This window comes from Manis javanica, chromosome 7 (assembly GCF_040802235.1).
Source record: "Manis javanica isolate MJ-LG chromosome 7, MJ_LKY, whole genome shotgun sequence".
Classification (NCBI taxonomy): Eukaryota; Metazoa; Chordata; class Mammalia; order Pholidota; family Manidae; genus Manis; species Manis javanica.
This window is the reverse complement of record NC_133162.1, coordinates 54,704,050-54,726,156: the sequence shown is the minus strand read 5'-3', so window position 1 is coordinate 54,726,156 and position 22,107 is coordinate 54,704,050. Positions and strand designations below refer to the sequence as shown.

General features: G+C 39.4%; 1 protein-coding gene across 7 annotated transcripts in view; it reads right to left on the bottom strand.

Annotated features, from left to right (window-relative positions):
• Positions 1–22,107, bottom strand: part of RHOBTB1 (Rho related BTB domain containing 1) — a 111,151-nt gene that overhangs the window by 32,206 nt on the left and 56,838 nt on the right. For all 7 annotated transcript variants that reach the window (XR_012133235.1, XM_073241004.1, XM_017672495.3 and 4 more), the window contains 2 exons: positions 5,074–5,275; positions 4,615–4,718 (listed from right to left, as the gene is read on the bottom strand). Coding sequence is in view for 6 of the 7 variants with exons in the window: in XM_073241004.1 (XP_073097105.1) it covers positions 4,615–4,718; positions 5,074–5,265 (296 nt within the window). In the remaining variant the exon portion in view is untranslated. The remainder of the gene's footprint in view (positions 1–4,614; positions 4,719–5,073; positions 5,276–22,107) is intronic.

The window sequence follows — 22,107 nt, the reverse complement described above, 5'->3', positions numbered from 1 at the left end:
CTATGTAATAAATGAGTTACAACTGGACTGAAATATGCCCAGAAACTGTTGGGTGTAAAGGGCAAATACAGTGGTTCTGCATGTTTAAGTTGAATTTTTGGGGAGAAAACATGTCATATAAAGTACTCAAGATTCCTACTCATTATCAAAAAGTTCACTGAGATGTATCATTTGCTGAAAGTGAAAGGACTCATGTTTAGCCACTCCTGGAATAAAGAATTAAGTTATTAGCTAGGTATTAAGGAACTTAAGAGGAAGAGTAGAATATTAGAGATGGTAATAGATGGTGAATGCTCGTCTTCAGTGTCCACATAGAACAGTATAAGAATTAGACTGGACCAGGAATAAATTTAAAGTAAGTTTGTCATCAATCATTATCATCAGCCACAAACGCATGGTGGAAAGGGAAGAAACAGGCTTTCGAGTCAGACAGAACTAATAGGAAAAGTTCAGTCCCATTCTTTCCTTGCTGACTGACCTTGATGCCTTCCTGTGCCTGTTTGCTCAACTGTGAAATGAACCTACTTTGCAGGGTCACCACAAGAATGGAGGGACAAGATACGCAGAGCACTGAGCATAGGCCTGGCTCACAGGGAGCCCTGATTAAACCGCAGTTGTTGTTATCATCTCCTCCGGCACCATAGGCTTTAATAAGTGTTTGAAGGTTATCAGACCCTGACGCAGATTAACGATGGAAGTTGTGAAGGAAAGGAAACAATCAAGTTTGTAGTTGTTTCTACGTGGTGTGACTACAGGAGAAGGGTGAGGGGCCCAGATGTCCTGTTGAGAGGCAGAGTCCATCCTACCTGCCCACACTTTCAGTGTCAGATACCTAAGTGTGCACATTTCATTCTTAGGATAGTTTCAGGAAAAACTCTTTCGTTGGTTGATACCCCTTTAAAAAGAGGCTCTTTTTGTGTTGAAAAAGAGCAGCTGATCACAGTCATGGTTACTATGTACAGTTTTGTTCTTCACATTTCAAAAGATGCAGAAAAGCACTTCAAAAGTTCATCCGAAGTGGACAGAAAGTAGGTGGTGGGAAGAAAGGCTCCCAGAGTTGGAGTCATTCACTCTGTACCAGAGAGGGTTTCACAGATGGCAAATGTGTGGGGTGTTAGGACCCTGACGCTTTCATTTCCATTGACTAGGACTCCTGTCAACACTTCTTGGATGGATGATATTCTGTTCTGAATAAAAGGGGTCAACCAGATGACCTTTTGGGATCTCTTCTACTTCTCAGCATTTGCACAAATGTGGAAGAGCAAATATGTTTGCTCATCAGTGAGGGGTGGTTTTCAGTGGCAGCTTGTTTAAAATCAGGGTGAGGTAGCCTGGCACAAGAGCAAGAGTGGGAGCTGGGAGTCAGAGCTGGGTGTGAATATGCCTCTGAAACTCACTATATGGCAAGTTATGGTAGTAAAAGGACTCAACTCTCTACTTAATAACACGGAGATAATCTCTGCCTCCTAGGGCTGGTGAAAGGATTAACTAAAGTAACATTGGCAAAGCACCTAATATTTTGAATGGCACATTATAGGCCTTTGATAAATTGGAACTATTATTCTAGTTGGCTAAAGGATGGGTTGAGTAGTTGCCTTTAAATTATGAGGAGAGCGATGGCATTCTGGTGATATTTATACAATGCTAGGAAAATTGCAACTTCAAGTTAGCGGCTGACACCACCTTGGCCTACGGGAACCACTCTACAAGCTGAGCTTGTCCATGCCCCAAAATGTTTGAGGGGGCAACTTATTAACTAACTTGGTGCTAAGAAGCAGAGGGAAGTGAATGTGAGGTCTAAGGCATTTTGGTATGAATCTGTTTTCTCTCACTGTCATCACAAGAATAAAATGAATTATTTAAAAAAGATTCTAAATACATTCCCAAGGCTGACATCACATTTCACTGACTTGTAATTCACACCAAGTATAGCAAAAACATCAGCCAAAAAACAGGTTTGCGAACCAAACTGATTATCAGACACTGTAATTAGGAATTTCCTCCTTCATGAATGATATGAAGCTAAAAATAAAGGTCATAAGAAGTTAAACAGCTCCTGCCCAGCAATGAATTGCAGTGGTCAGAGCCCTACAGCTGAATAAAAGGAACTCCTACTACTATAGGACTTAATGTAATTTCTTGGTGCTACATCAATATAGTATTATACATTTAGCATTTACAGAAAGATGCTGGAGTCCAAGACAGGACGGCTCTGGCTTTTGTTCTTTACCAAAGAGGTGGGGGCTTTGGCAGGATGCTTGGAGGCTGTGGAGAATCAGGAAAGACAGACGAAATACCAGGTACAAACAAATATGCACATAAAGGGAGGCCCACGGAGAGCTCAGCCAGAAACACCGGAGTATTTCCTGAAGCCCCCTATGTCACTTGGAGAATCAGACTTGGCTTGGAGAGCACATCCTGTTTCCATCAAAAGGGGAATGGGTTACAGCTGATAGAACCAAACATTACAGACAAGAGAGCAGAACAATGCACTTAGAACTGATGGAATCACATGAAAGAGAGCTTATTTTTGTTTGGAGTGAACAAGTACAGGCAAGGCATGTTGTAAAACAACTCCAGATAAATCAGGAAGCTGGATGAAGCTCATTGTAGATACCTGTCAATACTAGATCTATGAAGGCTGTTGCACCATTAAATCAATCCTAAGTGGGAATCTCACATAGTAATGAAGCAGCTCATATATTACCAAAACACAAGTTTTACATTACGGGGCCAACTTAAAATTCATTATTTCAAATGCATAAACTTCAAGTGGCAATAAACCACTGAGCTACTGAGATAGCCTATCAAAGTTAAACACAGATACCTCAGTAAGCTCATCTTTAGGCCCATCATTTTCACAACACTTCTTTAGAAGTAAGGGTACAAAACACCTTTGACATGTATTGCATTCTATCTTTACTTTGCCTAAAGTCATCATTTTATTATGCTTCCTTAAAACCATACATATTACAAATCTGACTTTATAGTACTTATAAGCAGGTTCATTTATTGTCATTTTTGTGTTTGTGGAATGACTGGACAGAAGAAAAAACCAAAATGGCAACTAAGATAAGAATTAAAAACATCACAGAAAGAAAAAAAACTATAAAACATGAAATCCAAGGCACCTCTGATGCTGGATATTAACTTCAAAAGCCTTTGCTACTAAGGGGCATTAAAATCAGTGCTTTACTTCCATATGTCTCTTTCTGAGTCCCGGTGAACAAACCTGTCTAAATCACAGATTCTTTCAGTATGTGACCTTCTTTGCTGGACTAGGACAAACCCTTCCAGCAGTTTATTCAGATTTTAGACCACTTGGATAAATGCCAGTACAAGTCTGTCCAGAGACTGAAGAGAGCTACTGGCTTGAAGAAATGCAGGTATTTTCAGAAATGCTTATCTCAGTACCAAGGAGTAACTCATGTACTTGGAGTATCTAACTAATCCAATCCTGTGAGGGAACATGGTGTTTGATGTGAAGGGACAACTGATTCGTGAGACTGATTCGTGATAAGTGCATTAATTTATAAGTAAGGAGTAAGAAAATCTCTTTACCTGGATTTTGATAGCTGTAATACACCCACTGAGAGAGACTTTCAGTTATGGTGACAGTAAGTTGCTAAATATTTTAAGGTGCTTTAACTATGTTCCTAGTCATATTAATATCCTTCTAGATTTACTAGAAGGATTTAACGGGATTTTTCCCTCTTTTGGATTTTCACTGGATTTTTTTTTAATTAACATTTTTTTAAAGTATCATTTATATACACTCTTATGAAGATTTCACATGAGCAACATTGTGGTTACTACATTCACCTATATTATCAAGTCCTCCCCATACCCCATTGCAGTCACTGTCCTCAGCATAGTAAGATGCCACAGAGTCACTACTTGCCTTCTCTGTGTTACACTGTCTCTGTGACACCCCACACCATGTGTGCCAATCATAATGCCCCTCAATCCCCTTTTCCCTCTCTCCCTACCCACCCTCCCCAACCCCTCCCCTTTGGTAAATGCTAGTCCCTTCTTGGAGTCTGTTTTCAAGGGATTTTTAATGAAAATAGACAATAGTGCTTCATTTCATCTTGGAAATGTGCCTTGTGAAGGACTTCAGAGATATTTTTCTTTCTTTCTAAAAATGGCCTTCAATTAACAATAGTCTTTTCAGATAACAAAGCCAAAAGCAGATAACATCAGACTCCGCTAACATGATCATGAAAAGACCAAAGAGACCTCCTAAAGTGGGGTGGCCAAGTGCTAAAGTCACTAAAACTTCCTAACAGAAAGCAAATAAAGTATTATTCAGGAAAACAGCCATCAAAGCAGGCCCATGGCTGGAGGGCACAACAAAATCTTCCTCTAGCAAATGTCCCAGTTTAAACAGCACTGGTTGTTTAAAATAAAGGGTTTTTGGGAGGAACCAATGGCAAGGTAGACTGCTTCTTTTGACATCAGGAAACAATGCCTTTTTTTCTTTTCTTAGACACAGTGCAGAACCAACATTTTAAAGCCATATGATGTGGGTTTTGTTGATTTATGAAGCAGCTGTGGGTTTTGGAGAGGAAATTGTACTCAAGCTCAAACCACACTGTACCAGTCTTGGTTTACCTGCCATATGCAAACCGCCTGTCTTTGTGATGATCACCAAAAGTATCCCAAAGCCTGAGAGAAACGCTCACTTCATCAACAACATCCCGGGAACGCTCCAAGACCTGTAGGAGAGACAGCATCCATGCTCAGGGTCCTTCAGAGGCTCCCCGGAGAAGAATGTCAAGGTCAGCACCCCTCCGTGCCCACTGCACTCACTTGTATTTGGTTTTCTTATTCCATCTAAAGGACTTAAGCTAAGTCCTAATTCTCTCCCTGGAATCACATGACTCAAAGCCCTCCTTGCTCGGGATACTATAGCTATACCCCCAGGTTTGCATTTCGTCTTTGCATTCTTTTGTGGCACTAAAAAGGTTAGTTTTATTTTGAATGTACAAATTACTCCTCCCCCCTTTTTAAGATGAAACTGGCAATAGCAATCATATGCTCTTAGGATTCGAAAGAAATGCTACATCTTACCTCCTGGCAGACCCGGTACTGGTCAATCGCCCACACGGTTGGTACGTGGGTGGCCAGTAGCTGATACTGTGTTAGGGTCGTATTACATGCTCTGGCACAGATCAGACGTGTCTTCCCAACAGCGTTGTCTCCCACGACCACACACTTGATGGTTTCAACGTTGGGTCTTTCGTAGTCCATGTCAGTGTCCATTTATAAAACTCTGTAAGAGAGTGGACACCACGTTAAAGACACTGCACTTTCCAGAGCAATCAAAGACGTGAGGGGCTCAGGCAGCTTCCCTTTGTCCAGTCACTTCTTTGGAGGTGCCCAAGCATAAGCAAGAAGTTTGGAAGTCCATACTAAGCCTAAGTGAAACTGAAGCTTTCTTTTTATATCTCACACAAGTACAAAAACACAGGATTGTTATTTTGACCCCAAAATGGGTTATTCTGGTTAACATGTTATTTTCTCCTTGATTTTCTTTAAACACAACCTGCCTACTGGAAATCCATGCAGGCAAGTCAGGACTGCTGGCACACATTTATAGCTAACTAGCTACTTATGTTGACCCACCATAAAGAGACTGGTTTCCTGCCAGTTTAACTTCAGACATTGGGACATGAATTCCTTAGCAATACAAGTATCCATACCATCACAATACTCCAATGGTCCAATATCTCTCCTTTAAGAGCAGTTTGCTATAGGTTCCTAACTATCCTGGTGACTTAGAGGAGAATCAAAAGTGAAGCAGAAAGGACTACCCAACTTTAAAGAGTCAACTCTAAGCCTGAATTTTGATACATTAATAAAATTAATTATATTTATATTTAATCATTTATACCAAATTCATAAAAGATGTTCACAGAGGAGCACCATGAAACAATATTTAAAAAATCCTCTCTGTGTTTTCATCACAAAGTCTGAAGCATGTGGCAAAGAATAACTTTACCAGGACGAGGAGCTACCTTTGGAATCTCCCAGAAACCACCAAAAATGGTTTAAGGAGGGTTGCTGAGTGAGGTGTCAAGAGGAAGTGGATAAGCTCCTGCCAGCTCTGCTTTCCAGGGACAGGACCCTCCACAAACTGCACAGCCGACTGATTCGTGGGAGCAGCTGGATGGGTAACCAACCATGTAGGACTTTAAGACTTTAGTGAAATGTAATCGTCCTTTTGGGGAAGTCTATTGTTGAACTGAGAAAACTGGTTAGATGGTCATCTTTAAAGAGTCGATAATGGTTTTAATGGTCATGACAGTAAAGAAACTGTTCAGAGTAGGGCTTAATCTGTAATTAGAACTCAACTGTCTAGTTCAACTAATTTGAGAGAAATGGTAATTTGGATACTATGAGATTAAGAATAGAGAAGGAGAGAGGAGGAAGAATATTAAGTAGAATGAGGGCCATCTGAACACGGAATTATCTCCTGTAACGGCATCACAAGAAAATGTTAAACCCAAGGCTAGAGAACTGTTTGGCAGGAATGGGGTGGAGTGATCCAAAGAACAGGTAGGTGTGTGAGGAGGTTAGGGTCTGATCTGTGTTCTACACCATGGAGATGCTTAAAATAGACAGATATCTGTCCCCTACCTGGCCAGTGCTGATTCTGTAGGTCTTGGGTAGGAAAGAGTCTTTAAGAAAATCTCTAATTCTGATAATCAACCAGCTGTGGTGACTCCTAAAACTGATCTCTTTAGAATCTGGTCTTGAAAGTCTATGGTTTTATTAGTTTCCTATTTAATAGTAAAACGTGGCAAAAGCATGACTTTGGCATTGGATCAGTGGCTCTTAGATACCCACCAGAGAATGTTCGGCAATGTCTGGGAATATTTTTGGGTGTCACAGTGGGGTCAGGGGAGTGCTACTAGCTGATCGTGGATAGAGGCCGGAGATGCTGCTAAATGGACTACCAAGCACAGGACCCCCCTGCAGCAAGGAATCACCCAGCTCCAAATTTTAAAGGGCTGAGGCGAGAAACCCCTGCCTTAGATGGATGTGAGTTTGAATCCTACTCTCCCCATTTCCCAGTTGTTTGACTTTGGTCAAGTGATCTGTAGTATCTGAGCCTCAGTGTCCTCATCTGTTAAGTGGGAATTTCAGTACCCATCTCCTAAGGGTGCTGAGGATTAGGTGCACTGCTGCTTCAGTCCCTGGTACAGTACCTGACACACTGATGACTTCAAAAATTACAATCATGATGCTGATGATGAACACCTTTAGATGACAACAAAGGTGAATCAGATGGAGGATCAGCATTATATACAAAATCATAAACTGAACAATCACAGACTTCTATAAAAAGGATGAATTTTAGTAAAACAACTAAAGGGCAATTTATTGAGAAACAAAGAACATAAATACAAAAAGGAACATAGCTGACATTTGTAAAGAAGGCAGAGAAAGGTCTGGGTTGGGAGGAGGATAGAGTTGACTAATTAAGAACAGAGTTGGAAAAGGAGTCTAAAAATTTTTTTAGGGGCATTTCTAGATTCTGGAACAAAAATGGTCATGTTATTACTGATAAGGAACTCGGTGAGTTCTGGTGATACCACCACGGGGCAGCCTCTGTCAGAAAAACAGGTTCCATTGGAGCCTTACAACTCTGGAGCTGGAGGTACATTATTTTAAACGTCCTAAGCAGGGAAAACTTTACTTTCCTGAGAGTGAATTTTATTTTACTTTTTTAGACAGGTAAAAGTCATAAAGAACCAATTCCCTAAAATTTGGGGGAATGTTTGGATTTAGTCAACACTGAGAGATGACAGAAAAAAAAATAGGGAATTGGGTTCTTGTTGGCTTGCAAACCAGCTCCTTCTCTCCAAGAGGAGTCCCCCAAATAATATGGATCATGGCAACACTGGCAGAATAGCTGTACAGCTTTCACAGAAGACTACTTTGAGGAGGACAAAAGCCCTCCTCGCTGTACATTAAGGCTATGATTACAAAAAATATCACTACTCTACTTACTTACAGACATATCTCATACATAGTCCTAGGAGGGATTTCTGTGTCAAAGGGGAGAATAACCTCCGCAGGTCCTTGAATGTCTGGCAATCTGCTTGCACCCCAAGTGACTGCTACCAGAGGTGCCAAGCCTTGTGCAAGGGACAACATGTACAGTAAAAGGCAGGGAAGAATTAAATACTCATACCCAAGATCACTTACTTTAGACAGAATTTCCTGGAAAGGTTTTCTGGATTTCTAGATATTGAAAATATTTTCTTTTGAGTAGAAATCTGTGGTCATCTCAAAGACATTTTAAGAGTATGAAGTCACAGCCAAGGATGTAAACTCATGCTACAAGTATATTTTTGTGAATCAATTATTCATCTGCTACACATAAATAAGTAAACATAAATTATGGTAGTAATTATAAAACCATGCTATTTTATCCTTCTTTACTTGTTTTGGACCCTAATCTATTCATATCTTGCACTAGTATGGTTGAATGAGCTCTTAGGGCCATATGGATAATGACTATCTGGTTTCTGATTTTTTACTTACCAAGAGTGAGAGCAATAAATACTATTCATTTAACACTGTTAATAAATTTTGCCACCATGAATCCTGCTGACCTTTGCAGATACCCTTCTGCCTTTAGACATATATCTGAGGAGACAAGGAAAGTATAAACAACAAACACCAGAAAGAATAGCCTTTGTTAGCCTGTTACTATAGTAGCTTTGTAATCTTCTTACTCAAAACTGACTTGAACTGTATTTCCTACTTTGACTGAATCTCAGGACATGGGTGCTGATAGTTAAAATGCTGAAGGATCTACCCTGCACACTCTGGAAGTCTGAAGCAGTCAGTTATTTAAAAACAGGCAAGTCAATGAGACAATGTGGAGACTGGGAAGTGCAGGACTCGGTGAGGAGGGACAGGGTGGCTGGTGCACCATCCAGAGGCTGTGAGCATGACCTCTTGGCTGTCCCATGACCCCATCTGCTTGATTGTCTCACATCTGCCTAAGCCATTGTTACTGGTGTCTCCTGGACTCAGGGCCCTCCTCCACACTAACTGCCGACTCAGCCTTCTTGTTGAATCCCATGGGATGATGCACCCCACACCCTTGCCTCACCGTTTCTTCACCTCCTTTAATGCCAGTGATCTTTGCCACACACTATTGGAGCCACTGACCCTTTGGTCATGTGTTGGATATTGCTGTCATCCAGAAACATTTTACCTCTGAAACCTCAAATTTAAAAATCTTATTCTCAGAGCAAAAACTCCTATCTTTATAGCCTCTGATAGATGAAATATGGCCACTGCAACAACTCCCACTGGGAGATGGGATCTCTTTCCCTTCTTCTTGAATTTCAGCTAGTCTGGGACCACTTGGCTCAACTCAAAAGATGGTGGCAATGCTGTGGGAGTTCCAGAGTCATGGCCTCCAGAGACCCTGCAGCTCCATGCTGTTGGGTGATACAGTCCTGACACTGTCATCTAAGGCAGTGAGCTTAGCCTAGAACAGGATGAGAATTCACACTGAGAACAACTGAGGCCACCCTGCTGATGGCCTCACCGTGTACTGCCTAGTGTGAGGCCATGTTGGATCTTCAAGCCCAGCCAGCATTCCAGCTGAACACAGCTTTATGAGGGAGCCTAGGTGAAATGAGCCAAGGATCACCCAGATAATCTACAGCTATCATGAGAAATAGAAAATCATCATTTTAAGCCACAGGATTTTAGGGTGATTTGTTACGTAGCAATAGTTAACTGAAACACACTCAATTATACCTTAGGAAAATCTCCAGAACCCCAAATTCCCCATTTAAAGAAGACACCAGATTATAGGCCACTTATGGATGATGATCTTTTCCATCTCAGATTGAAGGGTCAGGCAAGCTTTTCTCTTCTCCATCACCCTGAACATCTTGTATTGCATGTGTCATGGGCAGAATAATGGTTCTCAAAGATGTCCAAGGGGCCTGGGAATATGTTCTGTTACATCTTACAAAGATGGGGGGACTAGGGAAGCAGATGAGATTGAGGTTGCTAATCAGCTGACTTACTGTAAGGAGGTAATCCTGGATTATCTGGGTAGGCCCAAAGTGATCACAACTGTCCTTTACACGAGGGAGGAGGAGGCAGAAGGTCAGAGTGAGAGAGAAAGGTGAGATGCTACACTGCTGGCTTTGAAGATGGACGAAAGGGCCAGAAGCCAAGGAATGCAGGTGAATTCTAGAAGCTGGAGAAGTAAGGAACAGATTCTCCCATAGAGCCTCCGGAGGGAACACAGCCTGCCAATACCTTGATTTTTGGTTCAGTGAGACCCATGTCATACTTTTGACCTCTAGAACGATAAAATAATCAATTTGTGTTGTTTGAGCCATTAAATTTGGTAATTTGTTACAGCAGCCACAGGAAACAAATACAGCATGCTGTAGCCACACAAAATGGCTTCCCAAATTCTAGGGGTTGTTCTTGGCCTTAATACATACCATTTCCCTGGTTAACCCTCTACTATTCCTTGTCTGCTTGGTAAATTCTATAATTCTGTTCATTTCTTAAAACCTTAATCCGATATTACCTTCTCTAAAAATCTTTCCTAACTGCGCTGCCTCCACACAGACCAAGGTACTTCCTCCTCTGTACCAAACATGGTTCTAGGAGCAGTGATCACAAACAAATACATACACATTTTCCCTATATTAGGAAATCATGCAGTGGTGGCTTAGGAACCCCTGCATTTTATTTTTTCTGTGGCGGTACCTTCAAAGTGCCCATCTCATGCACTTAATGTGTCATTGGGTGTTTTTGGGATCCTACTATGTGCTGAAGTCCTTGGAACATATGAACTTACCTGCCCCTCTTCTGTCAAGTTTTCTCTAACTACTCACTCGGGTCCCCCAGTTTAACTGTGATTCTCTCTGAGGACCAACCATGGCGAAAATAGTGATGTAGCCAAATGTGACTGTAGAGGCCCTGGTCTACTCTTCAAATCATTTCCCTTCCATGGTGGTACCCTGTCCTCACCTCCAGTCCTTGAGATGATGGCCTTCATGGTGTCCTCTCTTAAGAAACACGTTCTCCGGAAGTTTCAATTACACTACAGCAAAATAACTGTCAGAGGCCTATCTCTATAATTCAACTATTCAGGGCACTGTGGCTGATGAAACTGCAGATATTCCTGTTTGCTCTGGATATGTACACTTTGGTATATGGCCACTATTTGAATCAGGTGAGTTGTGAGTCTCTCTTAATATTGGAAATCAAATATTAGAGGGAGTGCAGGCATCTCCTAATTGTCCTGAATCACCTCACCATCAGCACGTGCTGCCTCTTACCATCACTTTTGCTGTCTTTCTTGCTGTATTTGCTATTTCAATCAGGGCATGGTGAGTAATCTGCTTAAAGACAACAAAAGGCCTATAGAGGGGCCTTTGTGCCTTTAGCCACATTCAGCTGTTCATGGGCAGTCTGAACAATGCTATTTCACAGCCACTAAATTTTCTTGTCTTTTAGAAAGGTATATAATCAGAACCAAATGAAATAATTTAACTTGGTTATTACAAAATAGTAGTGGAACTAATTTAAGTATATTTGAAGAGTGAGCTCTGAAAGGAAAACTGAGAATTTTATATTATTGACAGAAACAAAAGGGAAATATTCAGAGTTGCATAATAACTATAGCCAACAGCCAAGTTTCAGCTATGGAGATTTCAATCACTAGTCCTAGGCAGGGAGGAGCTGCTCTGTGCATCATATAAACATCTCAGCTGGAATACAGCATGGGTCCAGAGCCAGGAAAGAGAGAGTCAGGGCTGGGCTGGGCTGGACTTCCCTAAATCAAAACTTCACAGGAATATGTCTCCAGAATAAAACAGCCTTTCATTATTCAAATCAAATTTTTTTTCAATTGAAAGTTTTGATTAAAACAGGAAAGAGAAGAGATTAAGTAACGGATGGGACATTGTGTAGAAGTCCAGGAATACAAATAACGACAGAGGCACTTTCAAAAAACATCCACTCATTATCCCTGCCAGAGCCCTGTGATAATGGAGACCTACACAAGGTCATGTTCTCTGTGGTTTTGAAACTTGTTGTCAGTGGGGAAGATGAACCAGGATTAGAAATAAACTTTCTATCGATTCAATACCCTTAATAAACCCTACCCCAATGAAAAAATAAAGAACAGGTTAAAAACTTAAAAGATGCACAATATTCCAGGGAAGTTTTCAAAACCACCACAGGTAAATTGTGTGTTATGTTCTGGACACACTGATCTGCTTTCATCCACAAAAATGTCGTGTAACCTCTCCTTTGGCAACTCTGCTTTTGCCATTACTTTTGCTCAGACACCCTTTCTTATGTCCCTGATTCATCCTCTGAGGCTCTTCTCCACCTTTAGGGACTCAGGCAGTCTTAATCAGCTAAAGAAATATAGGCTGTGCACCTGGTGAGTGTCAGGCTCATAGGTGTACAGTAGTAAACAAGCCAGGTGTGGTTCTTGCCCTCACGGACCTCATAGCCAGGTGGGGAGAGACAAGCAAACAGGTAGAGGTGATCATAAATGTGGTAAGTTCCTTAAAGAAAAAGGAGAGGGTGTTAGGAGAGAAAATATTGGTTGGGAGGTCTGCAGGGAAGGCATGGGAGCCCTCTATGAGGAGGCCCTGTTTTCGTTCTATCTGAAGAATGAGAAGGGCCCAGGCATGGGGTGGGAAAAGCCCCAGGCCTGGAAATGCTAGGGTGAGGGGAACTGGTGAGAGGGAAGATGGGAAAGACAGGCAGAGCCAGGTCATATACTGCCTTTTATGCTAAAGTCAGGAGTTTGGACTTTATTCTAAATACGATGAGAAGCCACTGAAGTGCTGGAGGCAGAGGAGTAGGTTCTGATTTGATTTTTACAAGTATCGATGATATCACAGAGGCTGTTGTGTGAAGGAGATGCTGTGGGGACTACAAGCATGGGTGGAAGGACCAGTTGGGAAGCTCCTAAGTTCTCCTGGCAAGAGAGGATGGTGGCGTGGACCAGGGTGGAACTGGCAGAGCTGGATTCAAGTAGACACAAACCACATTTTGGAAGACGTACTTACAATATTCTTCCTTTGTACCATCTCCTAGGGTAGTTATCAAATTCTGATCTATAATATTAATAATTATGCTTATATGTATCTCACTTCCACCCCGCCAAGATTATAAATTTTTGACAACAGACACTGATACTCGGCTTTAAATCCTCAAATCTTTTCACAGTGCCTTGGTCATATGCAACTGTCAATAAATATTTGTTCAATACAATAGAAAAGCACAACCACTCCACCTTCCTTAGGAAACCTTCCATGAGGCTGGCAGAGAATTTGTACTCGGCTTATCTCTGGTGACTGATCATTAAGCCTGTGGCCTCAAAACAGCAGCATGTGGCTAAGCTTACAGTTAGTGAGAACAACACCTTGAGGGACATCTGTGTGGCCCATCATGAGAGCAGTATTTGACAGATGGTGTCACTCCAGCCATGGTTCCCCATCAGGAAGAGCATCAGTAACCATGGGAACCACCAGGGACCAAGGACCAGGCCATTCCACCACGGGTAGGGCAGGAGACCTGGGGGAGCCCGAATACAGGGAAGCAGGAGTGGCTTACGGCTGTATTTGATTTAGGAAACAAGCAAGGAGTATAATCACCTATTGTGCTCTAGTACCTACAGCCCAATTATTAATCTTAATAATATTTACATACAGTGATCTCATAAAATTCTCATTCACTTTTACACTTTAATATCTTAATTCAAGGGATTCCTAACCCTCTTTGTTGAGTCACTACTTGGCTGGGAAAGAAGGGGAAAAGGGAGGCACATGTATCCACTGTATATGGAGAACAATTTATAATTGAAATGATAGAGTGTTCAATGAGGATGTTCAGTCTATGCCTAAAAGAGCCACATTACAAGAGGAAATTAGGTGAGCTTTAAGGCAAGATGGCATTGGAAGAATAGAGAGAGGCCTTGGATCCTGCCTACCCATGTCTCACTAAATTAACCTTATTCTATACAGATAGCAGACTCCATCACAGTACCAGAAACTAAAGATAAGGAGTCACCATATACCAGAAATTAGAAGGATTTCTGCCAAATTCACTTCCATGGAGCCAAATGAGGAAGGCACTGAAGACTAGCAGACACCCATTTCTACGGGGAAAGAATTGGCATGGGAGGTAAGCAGGATGCTCTTTGCCACAGATGCCCACAGTCTGGAGTAATGAGAGCTGGCCTGATGAGGGTGGAAAGAATAGGCTGTGGAGCTGCTGAAAAGCCATTAGGAACTGGCATGCTACCATGGGCAAGGGGCAGTCCTAGTGATTGTCCCTTGGTGAGGATGGACCAGCTAGCAGCACAGAGCATAGAAAAATACTGTTTTGTTTTTGCTTCCTCCAGTCTGTTCAGCCAGGATGTTTCAGTTTTGATACTGCAACAGAAATGACTGATCTTGTGTTGTTAATGTGAGAGGGAGTGGACTCTCTAAGACTGAACATGGGTAAATCTTCAGTGGTGATATTCCTCACCATTGTACTTATGTCACCCTCACCAAGGTCTCCCAACCCACAACATACTGAATGGCTTTGTCCACTCTGGAACTGGGTGGGTTCCTGGGCCTCTGTAGAGCCCTGCCTTGGTCACTGAGAGAGCCTAAGGTTACCCAAGATTCTGGAACATAGTTCAGTCTTTGGCCAGCATGAATTCTTTTTTACATGGATGGCATAAACAGAGACCATTCCATATATATGGCCTATTAAAAACACTGCCACATAGAAAAGGAAAAGCAATCAGCTAAAGACATATAGGAAAGGTCTTCTGCTGAGGTAGATTTCATGCTATAAGAAACAACAGGAGAACATTTTAAAAAGTATATATCTGAACCATGTACTTGATCATGCACAAGAAGATAATGCAGGTATAAACTAACAGCAGATGAGGCTGTAAGTAGGCCCAGGACAGGGTAAGTAAAGGCTATGTGCATATGAAATTCAAGATCACCAAATTAAAAACCACACTGGCAACAGAAAATTGCAGCCTTGAAAATATAGTAAAATGGATTAGCAAGGCACAGGCTAAACATGAGAAACTCTCTGTAAATATAGAAGCAAGGCCATCTGAAAATTATGTTAACAGAAGATAACAGGTAAAGGGGTTGACTGTTGGACGCAAACCCTGGATAGTATGGATTCTTGAAGAACTAAGGGAGCAGAGTGTGATTTAAGAGAACAAAGTTTTTTCAGTACAAAAAGAATATGAGGCAGTGAGGAGAAGGAGGAAAAGAAAATACTCCACATCCATGTTTTTCAGTAAAATGTATAAGTATCAATGGAAAAAATAATTGTATAATAAACCTGTGTTTCAGCAAAACATCTTCTAAAACTAATGGCCAAAAACATTTATTTCTGTAAAGAAGTAATAACAACACTTTACCAATACACTATTTTAAGGCAGTAGAAAAACATGTACAGAGCCTTCAAAGAAAAAGAATATGATAAAAAATTTCTGAGTTGGGTCAAATTAATATTTATGTGATAGTAACATAAAGCTGTTTTTAGATATCAAAGACTCGGGGCAAAAACACATTTTCCTTTAAGGAATTAAAGTGCTCAAAGATACTTGACAAAACACCTTCAGATAATTCAAAATTCAAAATTTTAAAAATGGACATTTTAGTTACAGAACTTTGGAAACCAAATCCAACTGAAAATACTAGATCACCCTATGTAGTTATTTTGATTTTTGTTTCAAAAACTCAACCACTTGGAAATTTTTAAAATACTGCAATACCCACCTAAGGAAATAACTTTATAAAATGAAAATGTTTTCAAAGCAAATACATTTATCACATCTTTATTAAGAATAAGAAAAAAATGAAAACACCTAAATCTATGACAAATGGGGGAATAATTAAGGTACTTGCTATGTGATTTTGGTCAAATTAGCCTCTCTAAAGCCTCTATTTACCTATCTGTAGATGAGTAATGATTGCTTCCCTCAATGGGTTGTGGTAAAGATTAAATAAGATAACACTTTTAAAATATTTTAATCTCCATGACTGCCATCAAAAGAACACTCAATAAGTCCTTCAGTTAAGATTGCCATTACTTAAAATTATGGTTACATCGAGTTTGCCATAATATAGAGAAATGCTAATGCTACACTATTAAGGGGAAAGTGCAGGATAGTAGTAATCTAAAATATAGTTAATGAAAACCACATAAAATGAACATATATGTATAACTCAAAATTGGGCCTCCACAATCTCTCACTTTGACACATGTAAAAGAAACACAAATGTGGCTTTTAGAAAGCCGTGAAAACAAGATGGTATTTAAGAATGCAGAGGTGTGATTTATATGATATAACAGGCATCTTGCAGCAAAACTCCTAAAAAGTCTTTGGAATCTTTCTCTGAAGAGTTCCTCTCTCATGGCATCTGTCAAATATGTCTTTCTGCCTCTCAGGACCCCAGATCTTTTCCCTTCAGATGTTTAATCACCCCCTCTTACAGGGCTAGCCATTGTTGTCTGTTCTTATATGCATTTCCATTCATTATCATCCTCACCAACCAAATGGATTTTCCTTAGGACCCATACTCTTTTTGGGGTGGGAGAGGGACTGGGGAGTTTTACTACTTAAAATGTAATAATTGTGTCTCTGTCTTCTAAAAGGGAAGCAATACCAACCTCCTCTTCCTGCAACAAAAATACATGGGAAATAAATTGGAAGGAAGTATACTAAACAGGTAACAGTGATTGTCACTGGATAACGGGGAGACAACTTACTACAATTTTTCTCCTTTAGTTACCAAATTTTATATAGTGAAAATATATTACCCTTTTTTTGGTAAATTGATAAAATTCCCACATAATAAAACTTATCCTTTTAAAGTATACAAGTTTTAAAAAATCACATTCACAAAGTTGTACAACCATTCCCACTATCTAATTCTAGGACATTTTCATCATCCCCAAAAGAAACCTTGTGCCTGTTAGCAATCATTCCTGTTCCCTCCTCCCCCTCAGTTCTGTCCTTCAAATCTCTATGGATTTGCCTATTCTGGACATTTATTATAAATGGAATCATACAATATGTGGCCTTAGCATAATGTTTTCAAGTTCACTCACGTTGTAGCATGTATTACTACTTCATTACTTTTCACAGTACTTAAATGTTTTCTATACTGGGAAAAATATTTTAGCTTTTTAAAAAAAGTAGTGAGTATATAAGTATGACCCTTGATTATTAATTCTACTGAGTACACTGATACAATCCAAGAATAATAAATGTTTTTGTTGATGCATAAACTGTTTTTTAAAACCATATATTTATGAAGCATGATCAGTGTGTTAAACCTGTTTTTTTCTGACTCAAAGCTCTCAACTGAAAAAAAAAAGTGGAATCTAAATGGTATCTTGCTGAATATCGGACACAGAAATTAAGCCATATAGAGACAGCTGTGGATACCCCGGACAGACAGATACAATTTTGTTTCAAACAGAAGATGAAAAATTCTTGGTTGTCAAATTTTGAGTGTTCAAAGGGAATACTTATAGTAACTGAAATGAGTAACTTAAAGAAATTAGGAACATAGTATATGAAATATCCTGTGGAAATTAATCGTAGTTAAGATATTTTAAGCTTGGATCAATACAGTATAATGCAGCTTTTCATTCATTAAGAAAGAAGTTCCAAATTTGTTTATGTGCATGCTGAGTATGTATTTGTGTACCTGTAAATCACAAACACATAAATAGTGATGCACAGCCAGTGCACAAAATTTAATGTTATAATCTTTATTTGGAAAGGCAGATTGTATATATTTTCAATTACAAGGGAGATAGTTCAATCAAAGCTGTCTACAGCTAGCTCATACAAAGCAAGGGTTAAGTGAAAAATCAAATTATGTAAATGAATGACCTAACCCAGGACATATATTTGGAGCATTTCAAACATACTAAGGGTGCAGTGGGGGTGGTGACCAGAAGCAGGGTGCTGGTGATGTCTGGTTTTTGATCTTGGTGCTGGTTACATAGGAACGGTCAGTTTGAAAAAATTCAACTGTGTATTTGTGATCTGTATATATTTCTCTATGTATGTTATATTTCAATACTTTTTTTTAAGTTAAAAAAAAGCAACAAAAGGCCCTTTACATTGGTTTTGGAGGACCTGTAGTTTTCATGTGGGTAAGCCTTAGTTTAGAGCTGGATCAGGAAGCTTTGTTAAGAATTAATAATTAAAATATCAGTCAAGTCTTTAAAGAGATGTCAAATTGTAAAAGCTCATTTGAGAAAGCTAATATCAAGTCTGTAGACTAGATGTGCTTAGAACTCCATTTTCAAGAGAAGTACAGTACTCTGTAGTAACAGTCATTGAAAGCATTCTCTAAAGCTGTCATTGGGTCAGCTTCTGTAGTACCAGAGAGACCACTTGCTGTGAAACCTTCAGAGAGAATGACAAACAGTTGCATTTAATCATTTATGAGACAATAATATGTCAGTTAGGATTAGGTTATCCTCTAATTCAGGCAAATGAAGAAAATTGTTTTTTTTTCACCCCAGGATTTCTTACAGAAGTTAGACCACAAGTACAAAAATACTAGTGGACAAAAAACAAGAGTCCTTCAAGATCTCATATTTTATTTAGGATTATGTCTGATATCAATATATAGATTCTAGTCAGAATTTTCAGGACACGTTCCTATACCCTTCAACTCTAAGTAGAAGTTATTACATGGAAGATTGTACATTCTTTAAAAACAAGATGGGGTACTATTTGTGGGAGTCTAAAATGATATCATTATTCTGGAGTGCCACTGGCAGTCAAAGGACCTTAAAATGTCCATAACTTTCATCCAATTATAAGACTTTATTCCTAGAAAAATAATTAGGTATACATAAAGATTCCATTACGGAATGTGCATCATTTCACTATTTGTGGAAACAAAATAATGTAAACAACTTAAGAAATCCAGCCACAGGGGATTGGTTAAAAAATAAAAAAACAACCACCCAACCATAATGGGAAAGCATATAGCCATCAAAAATGTGTGTTATAGTTAGATGTTCATGGTAAGTCTTTAAATGAAAAAAGATTATAAAAAAACTTACAGAGTAACACCATTCCTTAAAAGTTAACTAGCTAAATACATATACACAGAAACACTTGGGATAGAGTACATTAATATATTAGTGGCACCTAGGATGATAATTGACTACAATTTTTTTCTTATCTCTATATTTCGTATTTTCTATAATGAACACATGTTATATTATAACAAAGAAATTTTACAGAAAATGAGGGTGGGGAGGTAGAAAAACCAGGGACTAGAATATTTATGTGTGCGAGAATACATTCGGTTTTTATTATGTAGATCAACGTCTGCCCTTCACCTTCTTTCTGCTTACCTTGAAAGCTTTATGTGAAGTGCCTTTCATATGTCAGGGAACAGCCCTGCTGCTTCTGGCACCTTGCTTTCAGTGCTCAGCAGCCATCTCACACATCAACAATACCATCTTGAAGCTCCTGGTCATTCAACAATGTTGACATATATTAAAGGAACTAACACCTCAATAGGTCCAAACACAAAAACACTATGCAGCCACTCAGCCCAGAACAATACAGCAAGGATACACCAGATGAATACCAGGTGTAGGAACAAGTCAATGGGAAAAATTCCTCTAATCTTTCCAGATCAAGTCATCAGAATTTGAGAGATTTCAGTTCTCTTTCAGAAGAGAGGCCCTGGTCTATTTTTAAAAATATTAGACTCCGAAATATTCTGAGGGTTCGCTGTCAATTTTTATTTGATACAGACAAAGAGAAACAATTTCCCTTCCTCGAAGCCTGTTTCCAGGAGCCTTAATGATCAGCTGCCAAATTTAGTGTTGGCTGCATCTCCACCATGTCTATTATTCCCCCATGCTATTGATGTGAGGCCAAATCTCATCCCTATTTAGAGTGCACAAGAGCCATTGTCTTGATGAAATGGGGAGTTGGTGAACCTATATTGAAAAGAGCCAGGAGAACATACTGTCATGAATGGAAGCACACAGCCTCATGACTTATGGTACTAACAGCACATTCACACAAAAGAATCAACAACCTTGGTCATATTATAAGAGAAATAAAAGAAGAGGGAGTTGTAGGGAAGGCAGTCAAGAGATCCACTGTTCATTAGAATCACTGTGGGAATTTGTTTTGTTTTGTTTTAAATACTGCTGTCTGTCCAAGAATGTTCTTAACAGCACTACTCATAACAGCCAACAACTGGAAACAACCCATCAGGAGCAGAGTGGGTAAATAAATAATCAACTGAGGTCTAGTCATATGATGGACTACTACGTGGAATTAAAAAAGATGAACTACTGCTATATATGTTATGGATGAATGTTGCAAACAAAACAGAGGGGAAGAAGTCTGACATACAAGGGATTTTGTTTATAGAAAAGTTCAAAAGCAGGCAAAACTAATACATGGTATTAGAAATCAAGATAGTGGTTACCTAAGTTAGATAGTAACCAGATAGGGGCCTCAGAAGGTTTTCTGGATGCTGGTGAGGTTCTGTTTCTGCCTTTAGGTGCTAGTTATGTGGGTGTGTTCAGTTTCTGAAAACTCTTTTAAAGTTATATACTTATGATTTGTGTATTTTCCTTTCAATAAGATACATTTCAATAAAAATGGAACTAAGTATAGATTGGTAGGCCCTAACATGGGTCTACTAAGATTGTAGGCTATAAATTTCCTGGGGTATTCCAATGCACAGAGAAGGTTGAGAATTACCACACCAGATGATCTGCATGTAGTATTGTGCTGGACCCAGTTCTTACTAGCCCATGAAAACCAGTTGTTCAATTTTTAGGACTTTGCAGGCCTATTAAAATAACTGAATTATACTAAAAGAGAGGTACTAAATACTCAAAACTCACCCCTTTCTAAATGATTTTACTATATTTTACTGTACTCTTGAGTTTAGGACAGCTTATCTGTATGATGGAAACTGTAGAGTGATGTGCTATGTCTCTTCCCAACTACATGCTCAGTCACAATGGTAACTTGAAAGTGGCCCTTGTGGGAGAATTTACACCATAGAATTTGGCAATCACTACACATCAGGGTTTGCTTTATTGTTCTATGGGTTTTCTTGACTTAAGAGAATGATTTAAAAATGTAAATAACGCAGATTAAACTTCAAGGTGTGTTATATGTGCAGCTGTTGCATTGTGAATAGTCCATTTAATGAATTATACTTAAGGCATTTAAAATCTATTATCTGGTTCAGCAAAAAAGTCATTCATATCTTTGACAAATGAGTAGAGTTCTGACATATGTCTTTGTTGTTTCACTTTTGTCTTATTAATTAGCATAAAGAAAGATATCAGCCAATATTTAAATGGGTATTCTACTCCTCAGTCAGTTGTACCATAGGTAGGCTGTGGGTAGAAGAGCTCAGAAAAATACAAGTATTCTGTGAAAACCAACTGGCTCTATGGAATTTACAATAAAGAGTATTGTATATTTTATTATCAGTTGTAAATTGTGTGCTACACACCCTCTTTATATCAGTGACATTTATAATCAACTTACATATGCACATAAATGCATTATTTTTTCCCAGAGATTTACCAGCACACCACTGTCTGTCTCACTGCCAACTTTAAGATTCCAGGACTATTATGATTTAAGAAACAAGAAACAAAACAAGGTAGGGGTGTTACTGCCTATAAGGTATGAATTTCAGCATAAGATACAGTAGTGACTAATACTTTTGACCATCACTACTCAAAATGTGGTCTTCAGACCAGCAGCACTGGCATCAATGGGGGCCTTGTGAGAACTGCATAATCTCAGGCTGCACCCCAAAACTTCTGAATCCAAATCTGCATTTTATCAAGATGCCCAGGTGCTTTGTATGTATATTAAAGTTTCAGAAGGACTGCATTAAACTCATTGGTATAAAGTGAAACTTACATAACCAGTTTGAAATTAGTAGTAAGGTTAGAGACAATGTAGCAGTTGGTGATCTTTAAGCATCTAGCCCCAGTGGAGTCACTTCACAGTATGGCAGAAAACACGTA